Source organism: Gobio gobio (genome assembly GCF_949357685.1).
Source record: "Gobio gobio genome assembly, chromosome: 13".
NCBI classification, from domain to species: domain Eukaryota; kingdom Metazoa; phylum Chordata; class Actinopteri; order Cypriniformes; family Gobionidae; genus Gobio; species Gobio gobio.
In genome coordinates, this window is record NC_137106.1 from 52900068 (window position 1) to 52911370 (window position 11303).

General features: G+C 40.1%; 1 protein-coding gene across 1 annotated transcript; it reads right to left on the reverse strand.

The window, feature by feature from the left end:
- Positions 1 to 216: 216 nt before the first annotated feature.
- olfm4.2 (olfactomedin 4, tandem duplicate 2) lies at positions 217 to 9212 on the reverse strand (the record flags this gene model as incomplete). The annotated part of the gene is made up of 5 exons (XM_079832790.1): positions 217 to 1022; positions 4241 to 4385; positions 4459 to 4671; positions 8920 to 9087; positions 9162 to 9212. The coding sequence occupies 5 exons, from the start codon at positions 9210 to 9212 to the stop codon at positions 217 to 219; spliced, it is 1383 nt and encodes a 460-aa protein (XP_079688916.1).
- Positions 9213 to 11303: the final 2091 nt, after the last annotated feature.

Below are 11303 nucleotides of genomic sequence, written 5' to 3' on the forward strand. Positions count from 1 at the left end.
TGAAACTAAACAAGAGCCTCTGTGGTGCCTGAATTACACTCTTCAGCAGTACTAACCGATAACTGATTTGTAATTTAGATGGATTGATGTATTACAAGGGCAAAAATTGACTTCACGATTATAGCATGCTAGTGTATCATTTTATTGTAATATTTGCATTTCCACAGAAAATATTACATTGTCAGGTATCAGTAGTGGTTGAAAGCAGTAGTTTATCTAAGCAGCCTTGAACTTCACATTGTAATAGACATAGTATCCGTTGTTGTACATGTAGAGTTTCTGATCGGTAGGATTGTAGTCCAGGTTCACATAAAAGTCCTGGAACTTCTCGAAGCGAATGCTAACATGGCTTTCCTCGTTTGTATTGGTGTCATAGGTGTAAAAGATCTCCTCAGTTTGCGTATCTACTGATCTGGTTGCGTACAGGACGCCGCATATCATGAACGCGTTTGTGATTGATTGCTTGTATTCGCTGGTCTGCCAAACCTCCTCTACCACAAATGTCTTCTCGTCGATCTTCCCTAAAACCAGGTTACCCTTCGATTCCTCCGTGGCGTAAGTTACCCACAGGCCGGACTCATCGGCGGCGAAGTCCAGGTTCTGGTTGGCCGAGTAATGGTATGAGAATCTGGCGCTGGCCTTGGGAACCTCCTTGTACAGAGTGCTTAGACTGGTCATGTTGAACTTTGCCATACCAAAAGTGCTTCTGAACTGGTAGTACAGGGTGTTTTCTCGCACAATGTAGTTGTTTCCAGTGCCTTGCCAATCATATTTATAATTGACGAAGAGCTCATGGGACTTAGAGGCCTGTCTCATGATCAGGTTGTAGTAGTCGCTGTACAGTGTGATTTTAGTGACTTTAGTGTCCGAGAAGCCGTAGTACCAGTGCATGTTCTCAGAGCCGGGCAAGGGCTTGGAGTCTTTACCCCATCCTCCATACTTGAAAGCTCCGTTCAGGTTTGCGTTTAGCTGGCTGACGACAGGTTTTCCAATCCTGAGAATGCCTCCATGCTTACAGGACCCTATAGGAGATTTAGCAATAAATGGTAAAGCTTTCAAAAATCATACAGGTTATCAATTTAGTTCAAAAGCAATTTTTTTTCACTTTGAATTGTTATGGCATTTCATTAGACTCGAATAATAGCCTATGACATACACCTAAATTCCTTCATATTGATGCAGTACATTGGGCCCTATTTTTACGGACTTTTCTTAAAGTGTTCAAGATTTCTCCAATCATTTAGTGCACTTAAAGGGTTAGTTCACCCAAAAATGTAAATTCTGTCATTAATTCCTCACCCTCATGTGGTTGGACACCCGTCAGACCTCCGTTCATCTTCAGACACAAATGAAGATATTTTAGTGTAAAGCTGATGCTGAGAAAGGCTTCAGATAGGCCTCCATTGGCATTCAGTACATTTACACTCACAAGACCCATAAAAGGCACTAAAAACGTCGTTACAAAGTCCATCTCACCACAGTGGCTCTACAATAACTTTACGATGCGACGACAATAGTTTTTGTGCGCAAAAAAAAAATCAAAATAACACCTTTATCCAGCTTGTTCTTGTCTTCCGTGTGTGTCTCCACGACGCATGCGCGAGAATATGACGCAGATCCAGCGTTCGGACACATGACCCAGAAGAGATTTGTTTACGAGCAGAGGAAGACGCGAGTATCTCAGCTGTTGAATTCTACACTGATCGTGCTTTAGGTCTCGGCGTAGTTCTCAAAATGGGGTTAAAGTGTGCATTTCATGGATTCCCGAACGCCGGATCTGCGTCATATTCTCACGCATGCGTCGTGGAGACACACGGAAGACAAGAACAAGTTGGATAAAGGTGTTATTTAGATTTTTTTTTGCGCACAAAAACTATTGTCGTCGCATCGTAAAGTTATTGTAGAGTCACTGTGGTGAGATGGACTTTGTAACAACGTTTTAAGTGCCTTTTATGGGTCTTGTGAGTGTAAATGTACTGAATGCCAATGGAGGCCTATCTGAAGCCTTTCTCAGCATCAGATTTACACTAAAATATCTTCATTTGTGTTCCGAATATGAATGGAGGTCTGACGGGTGTCCAACCACATGAGGGTGAGGAATTAATGACAGAATTTTCATTTTTGGGTGAACTAACCCTTTAAACCCCACCCCTGCAAGCTCACTCTCATCTGCATACTCTTTTGAGAGCCACGCCCACATATCAACATCCAATCAACAACTAATGTATAGAAACAAGTCGCTGCCCTACATTTTTCTGTCAATAATCCATTACACTTGGATGTATGTCACAATAAGGGTTGCCAGATCTGTGCAACAAAAGTAGCCCAATGCGATTTTCTCCACCTGGCAGACGAATTCTCCAATGGATTTGTGGGTGTTTTGGGGGTATTGGAGTGCCAAAATCATTCATATTGGGGTGGAAATCAACCCATGGAAAAAAAAATGTACCCACAGCAACAACTTAAAAGTGGCCCAATTCTGTGGGAAAACTGCAGACTTGCCAACACTGGTCACAATTAGGGCTGAGTAAAAAATGTTGATTTCTCAATTTTAATCGATTCTCAATTTTACGAACCGATATCGATTCTTAAATCCCAAGAATCGATTAGTCATCCTGTTTTTTTAGTTTATGAATGAACGGATCATTGTAGCGCGCCAAAATTGCAATAATCTTTTGTTACTTTTGATATAAAACAAAGTATCAGATTTCAAATTATTACGAAAAACAAAACAAAATGTAAGCGTAATTTTGGCGCTCTTTAATGTGGTGTGACAGATCGCAGTAGCACCTCAGTTCAAAAGAAGCGGCAGCGCACGGCTCACGTGAAACTGATCATCTCCTCCACTTTAATAGCAGTTACAGCGCCAAATAAACATGAATTAACGCCTAGAGGTATGCCTCAAGAGTCATTTTGGCTTCATGCCTCAAATTTGTTGCTGCCATAACCTTTTGTCGGCACAGACTGAAGATCTGAATTTGATGAAAATCGGACAAAAGGTCTAGGAGGAGTTCGAAAAACTATGTTTTTTAAAGGATATCAAAATGGCCGACAGGAAGTTTGGCTGACTATTGGTATCATGTTCTCGGCATGACCCATTGGATCTATTAATCATTTAATCAAAAGTTATTCTCATTTTTGGAAATTTCGTTATAACTTTTGACCACAGGTCAAAATCGAGGTGCTGACCTGAAATGTTTTGAGTACTTTCAGGGCATGGTGCCAAAGAAACAGACCGAGTTCACCATTTTCAAAATGGCTAATGCCCAAAATTGCCAATATGAAAAAATTGGGTATCGTTCGACTTCTTGCTTTGTGATTAAGACCATTCAGACGGTATGATCAAGAGCCATTTTTCATATCTCCTGACCACTAGGTGGCACTGCGCCAAAACTGTGCAGGTCGCCTCAGCTCATGCTTTTCATAACACACACCTAGGGTGCGTTCTATTTGACCGTAAGTGGACTGCGAAGTGGACTTCCGCCATCTTAAGTGAGATTCCAATCCAAAGGGAGCGAACATGTTCAGTTCGAAGGGCACTGCGAACGGCGTAGGGAAGAAGGGAACATCGATACATCACTTCACAGGAAGTGGAGAGATGACTAGACCGCTTTCTTTGATGACGTTGCAGTGCTTTCCGAATGAGCGATTATTGTCAGCGAGGTCAACTTCAACTGATAAACTGTGCTCAGAGAGCAAGCGTTGCAGAGATATAGCCTCATGTTAATTTTGGTGTGCTCTTCGTCAAATTCGTTCGCACGTTATTTTCCAGAACGGTTTGATGAATCAACTTGAATTCTATAACTTTTTGTCGGAATGGTCTGAAGATGATCTCGTTCAATTTTCGTGAAAATCACATAATTTTTTTCATGATGGAAAATAACGAATTGTCTTGAGCAAAGGAATCTTGTCTCTATCCCTTTCGGTTCAAAAGTTATAAGCATATACTGTACAAGTGCTGTACTGAGTGCAAATTTGGGCAGTTGGTGGCGCTAGAGGGATTGAGTTAGAGACTCCAAATTTGCTATGGTGACACATCTGTGTACCAAATTTCATAACTTTCCCGCAATTGGTTCTATGGGCTGCCATAGACTCAAGAGCGGAAGAAGAATGCCAACGATTACAATAGCTGCCTATGCACCTTCAGTGTTCCAGAACCCTTCTCATTGCATGTATCATATACAACACTTCAAATAAGCCAAATGTGTATCATCATCTCAGAGAATGAGTGTTAGCCTACCTATTTGTGCATTAGAGTAGTCATCCTTATCATCCTGACATTTCTCCAGTTTCCGCTGAAGTTTGGCGAACTCGATGCGAATCACTTCTAAGTTGCTCCGGTCGTAGCTCTCCAGTTGGTCCACAATCAAACTCATATTGCGAATCTTACAAAGAAAACAGATTAGAACCATGCAAACGCTATAACGGCAAGTGTTGTGTAAGTAAAGGAAGCGTCACCTCTATGAAAAGACTCTCGAAGGCGGGTGAAGAGGAGTTCAGAGATGCTTTCAGCTGCGTGACCAGAGCCTCAAATTCTCGGAGCTCAATGCGGAGGAGCTCAAACTCCAGTTTGATGTATTTGTCCGGTCCGCTCTCTAGACTCTCCACACGAGACGTCAGGTTGGACAGCTGGCCGAGAAGAATCACCAGCTGAACCTTCAGACTGCTGACCTGAGCACAGGAAATACAATCACTGCAAATGAGAAATCGATTAGCCCAGCAAAATGCGTTGATTTAATCTACGTTTAACAGCCAAATGGAGAATATCTTTGCGTCAAAGGTTGTGTGTCCAATCACAAATTCTTCTGGCATTCGGTAGAACTCATCCAATCAGACATGAATATGGACAAGTTGTGTGAGGCCATCATCCTCAAAAACCATCAACAAAACTACACAAGGTCAAAGAAAATATTTGTGCTGTAAATGATTAATTGAAGAAAGCTTTCAAATTCATCGAGATGACAAATTAAATACTCATTTCCCCAGTGGACCCAAGAAGTGACCAATGAACTTTTAGGGCCCTATTTTAACGATCTGAAACGCAAGTGTCAAAGCGTGAAGCGCAAGTAACTTTGTGGGCGGGTCTCGGCGCTGTTGCTATTTTCCCGGCGGGATAAATGGCTCTTGCGCCCGGCGCAAATCTTAAATGGGTTGGTCTGAAGTAGCTTCATTATTCATAGGTGTGGTTTGGGCGTAACGTGAATAAACCAATCAGAGCGTCATCCAACATTCCCTTTAAAAGCAGGTGCGCAAGTTCCATTATGGATTGCTATTATTATGGCGTATTTACCAGGCGCACGCCAGGAGCGGTTCACAGCCGAGGAGACTGATGTTCTTGTAAGAGCAGTGAAAGACAGAGAAGTGAAGTTGTAATGTTGTACATTATGGTAAAGGTGATTTCACAGTCTTTATTTTTTCAGTCTTTCAGTTTTTTCAGTTTTTCAGTCGATTTTTTTTCCTGGTTCTTGACGGACAAACCAATTTGTCAGAAGTCCTTATATACATATATGTCTTGCCACTATTGGGCAAACAGGTCTTATCCTTAATTATTACAATTAGCCTGAATCATTTGTAAGCTAGATTTATGCCTATTTTTTTCACATCTTCGTGGCACACCACAATGATTTCCGTCATCTCATGTGTTAATATTTTTTTAGTGTAACAATTTATGATTTGCAAAAATAACTGTTGCATCTGTGTAGATTACATGAGCAAAGTGTATGCGCGTTGTGCCCGCTATACATTATGGTCAAGCATGCGCCCTTAAAATAGCATAATGAACAACGCGCAACGCGCCACTGACTTTAGACTAGGTTTTTTCTGGTCAGTGGCGCAATTGTTTAATGGAACAGCAAAATAGCACCAGGGATTGTTTGCGCCGGAACACGCCTCCTTTTTTGCGCTGAACCGCCCAGGTAGCGCAAGTTCATTCACTAGTTTAGCGACGTGCTTCTGTGGAGGGAAAAGCGCGCTTTGCGCGGGTGCAAAATAGGAATGACACATGCGTCGGTGTACAAAGTGAATTGCGCTGGGTGCAAGATAGGGCCCTTAGGGTGCTTTCACATCTCTAGTTCGGTTCATTTGGTCTGAAACAAGGGCAAACAATTATACATTGTAGCATTTTTCAGGTTCCTTTTCAGACCACACTGATTGCTTTGGTCCGAACCAGTTGAAACGAACCAAAATGCAGTCACATGACAAAATCCACATCACTCATTGGCCATGGCGTATTTCCTAAACTGCGGAGATTGCGCATCACTCGTCACTTCAAGCGAAGGTCGCGCTGTTCTTGTGAGTTTTCAAAAGTTGTGACCTAATATGGTCATCAGATCAAATGTCTATGAGGCTCCGCCCCTCCTCACTACTCCAAGTTTGTCCGCGAACTGCCGTGCTAAAGTGCAAACTGTCAACAAACACTTCCTCATCCCATAATGCACTACGGCAGCTGGTTTAGTCAAAAAATTATCAGTACTTTTTGCAGTTGGGTCTGTTCATGGTCCAGAGTTCGTTTGAGAGCGTTACGTACTTTGAACGTAAACATGAAATTTGCCATCACCGCCAGTGTTTAAGTTTCATGGCCCACTGAATATCTTGTTGTATGAATAACTGAACATGCAATATATCAAAAGAAAGAACAAAGCCTCATGCATTCTTGATCAACACTTGAATAGGGGTATGTTTCATGAAAAAAGCCACGTTTTGAGGAAAAAGCTGAGAAAAATCCATCAACACTTCAAAGCTTGTGCATCTGCTTATATGAGATTGCTTGTTTCTGCTTCTTCTTCACCTGTGTTTTTGATCAGATGCTGTACTCGTTCAGGAGATGTGTAATAGCACACCAGGAGAAACAGGGAAAACATGGTAAAATCTCATCAATGGCAGGGAAGCGTTTTCTCATAAAAGACGAGATAACAAAAGACAGAAAAAAAACACTGCTCTTGACTGAGTAACTTTAATAAGGGTTCATCTATATTTACACAGTGAAGACTATGAAGTGATATTTGACATTTGATTACTATTTCTGTACCTGTAAATCTAGCTTAGAACTGTCGCATTTATGTAAAATGTAAGTATATTATGTACAAAACTGTATTATATATACAGTACCAATCAAAAGTTTGGACATCAATGGGAAAGTGTGTCCAAACTTTTAACTGGTACTGTACTATAATATACACATATATAATACCGGCAGATATATCGATATTTAACTTTTTACTCCCTAATATCGGCATCGGCCCCCAAAAACACAAATCAGTCGGGCTCTAATTTGTACAATAAAGAGTTGTGGTAATGTGTTGGGTCCAGGGTTCATATAATTAACTAAAACTAAACAGAGTGTTTATTTACGCCAAACAAACAGCGACCTTTTGTTGGCAAGCACTATTTACACTAGCTTTGCCTAACAATGCCTGTTTGGGCCACACGAGATTAAAAAATATGCCCATATTTCAATGTCTTAGTAGTGCAGTCTAGTATGGAGACAGATTAGACTCATTAATAATTCACGCAAAAAACAAGATGCACAAGTGCAACCAATTTCACATGCAAAAAACAATTCACGTGTGCAAAATAAAATTATATATTCATAAAATACATTTCACAAATGCAAAACAAAACAACACAATTGGTAGATCTACAACTTTCGAATGTTTAAAATTTACACGTTCATCCTGTAATGCAAATCGTCAATTCACTACTTTCACTTGGACCGATGTCAAAAAAACATGCAAATTTCTGAAAATGACCACCACCAAATCAGTAATTTTGATCTCACAAAAAAATTATATATATATATAACATTTATTTTTAAAATGTTTTTAAAGAAGTCTCTTCTGCTCACCACGGCTGCTTTTATTTGATGCAAAAACAGTATTATTGTGATTTTTTTTTACAATTTAAAATAACTATTTTATATTTGAATATATTTTAAAATGCAATTTATTTCTGTGATTCAAAGCTGAATTTTCAGCATCATTACTCCAGACTTTAGAGTCACATAATCCTTCAGAAATATATTTTTTTACTTTCTATTTCAGATAAATGCTGTTCTTTAGAGCTTTCTATCCATCAAAGAATCCAAAAAAAAAATTCAGCTTCGATGACAGGAATAAATGACACTATACTATATATTCACATAGAAAACAGTCACAATATTACAGCTTTTTTTTTGTATTTTTAATAACATAAATGCAACCTTCACTGTAAAAAAAATCAGGTCTCCAATTGAAAATTTTCTAGTGAGTGATCACATCTAAATTTTTTAGTTGGCCAAATTGAATTTCTTGAATTTTAATTGAATTTAATTGCATCAATTCACAGAAATTTAATTTGGTCAACTGAAAAATTTAGATGTGATCGGTCACTAGAAAATTTTCAATTGGAGACCTGATTTTTTTTTACAGTGTTGGTGAGCAGAAAAGACTTCTGTAAAAACATAAAAAATCTTACCGTTCTCAAACTTTTGACCGGTAGTGTGTTTGTATATTAATCCTGGTGGGATTGAGCTATGAGGAAGTGCAAGTTTACTAATACTTTGTTCAATTTGAATAAATGAATTTGCTTAGCAAGTAATTTTGTGATTCTGCATTTCCTTTTGTATGTTTTTTTAATTGCGTGATAAAGTTCTTAAATTTAATTCATAATGGTCTTGAAAAGGTCTTAAATTTGACTTGCTGAAACCTGTCACATCGGAAAGACATTTACTTTCAATACATTTTTTCTAAAAGTACAAATAACGAAATTACTATTTACACATATTGCAAAGAACTGCTACTTTTACATGGTGTATATTGAATATATCACTATTTTCACTTAGTAAATATCCTCTATCGCGAAGAAAATGGGTTGTTGGTGCAAATAGCCACTCCCAAAACATCTTGAAATATACTAAAACTGGAATAAAAACAATAAAGCTACCTTGCTGATGTGGATCTTGATTTCTACAGCGAGCTGATTGGAGGACGTCTGGATGTTCTCCACACGGTCCGCTGGGAATGAAGTATCGGGCAGGAACACGTTACAAACACACTGTCCAAACTCCCCGACCGATCCGGCCACGCTGCCAGAGCCCCAATCCTCCAGAGACTGCGAAACATAGGGCTTTACGTTAAGATATGTTTGGATATCGAATCTTACCATTGAATCAAAATGGAGATTACCAGCCAGGCGTGAGCAGGAGCCGCCAACAGGAGCACGAGCAGGAGACCCATCATGCATCAGAATATGTGTCTCTTTCTCAACTACAGCCTTATATGCAGCATTTGATCTCCAGCACATGTCTTATTCTCATGCTTATTGTGTTTGACAGCCAATGGATGTGCGGTGACGTTCCTTATTGAGACAAATGCACACAGTTCGTATTTGTTTAACTCGTACGTGTGTATGATCATAGGAGTCATAAACGACCTGAGAGGAAACATGTTTGCCAAACCTGGAGAAGATTCATAGATTACTGTAATAACATGCCATCACAATGCCTGAGCTGGTGTGATCGAGCCCGCTGTGTCCATACATGCTCAAATAATGCAATAAACTCTCTGGAGTGCCTCGTGAAAAAGGGCATACCTGCTAACACACTCGCTGCAAAATATTTAAAATAAAAAAAAACATTTATCGAGTACGTTCAAAAGCAACACAAGTTGACCAAAGAGCTTTACATGTCTAAGAATTACTCAATAAACACATAACAACTCAAAACGATAATGACCGTCTCAAAACTCTATGCCACCGCATAGAGGTTTTCAAAAAAATATGTAATTTTGGGATGGCATTGATAGAGTTCAATATTCAGCATTGTATACAAGTACACATTTCTGTTAATTATAAGGTAGTTCACACTAAAAACATTTTTCGCTGTTAGCGAGTTACCAGGTTTTTACAAGAGTAGTTTTCTTTTGGAATATAATTTCTTACTGTGCTGAAGTGACTATGTTTCTTGATAGTGGGAGTTGGGTAAGATGAGCCAGTGAGCAAGCTGAATCACCCCAACACATACACCGTAGGAGACAACATTATGATGCCACCATATGAAGGGGTGGTTTGGATATGGATAAAATGTATTGTACATATGTAACACATACTTCCCTACTATATAGTAGGCAAAAAACAGTATTTCACAAAATACACTCACCTAAAGGATTATTAGGAACACCTGTTCAATTTCTCATTAATGCAATTATCTAATCGACCAATCACATGGCAGTTGCTTCAATGCATTTAGGGGTGTGGTCCTGGTCAAGACAATCTCCTGAACTCCACACTGAATGTCGGAATGGGAAAGAAAGGGGATTTAAGCAATTTTGAGCGTGGCATGGTTGTTGGTGCCAGACGGGCCGGTCTGAGTATTTCACAATCTGCTCAGTTACTGGGATTTTCACGCACAACCATTTCTAGGGTTTACAAAGAATGGTGTGAAAAGGGAAAATCATCCAGTATGCGGCAGTCCTGTGGAGAAAATGCCTTGTTGATGCTAGAGGTCAGAGGAGAATGGGCCGACTGATTCAAGCTGATAGAAGAGCAACTTTGACTGAAATAACCACTCGTTACAACCGAGGTCTGCAGCAAAGCATTTGTGAAGCCACAACACGCACAACCTTGAGGCGGATGGGCTACAACAGCAGAAGACCCCACCGGGTACCACTCATCTCCACTACAAAGAGGAAAAAGAGGCGACAATTTGCACGAGCTCACCAAAATTGGACAGTTGAAGACTGGAAAAATGTTGCCTGGTCTGATGAGTCTGGATTTCTGTTGAGACATTCAGATGGTAGAGTCAGAGTCAGAATTTGGCGTAAACAGAATGAGAACATGGATCCATCATGCCTTGTTTCCACTGTGCAGGCTGGTGGTGGTGGTGTAATGGTGTGGGGGATGTTTTCTTGGCACACTTTAGGCCCCTTTGTGCCAATTGGGCATGGTTTAAATGCCACGGCCTACCTGAGCATTGTTTCTGCCCATGTCCATCCCTTTATGAGCACCATGTCCCCATCCTCTGATGGCTACTTCCAGCAGGATAATGCACCGTCACAAAGCTCCAATCATTTCAAATTGGTTTCTTGAACATGACAATGAGTTCACTGAACTAAAATGGCCCCACAGTCTCCAGATCTCAACCCAATAGAGCATATTTGGGATGTGGTGGAACGGGAGCTTCGTGCCCTGGATGTGCATCCCACAAATCTCCATCAACTGCAAGATGCTCTCCTATCAATATGGGCCAACATTTCTAAAGAATGCTTTCAGCACCTTGTTGAATCAATGCCACGTAGAATTAAGGCAGTTCTGAAGGCGAAACACAGTAT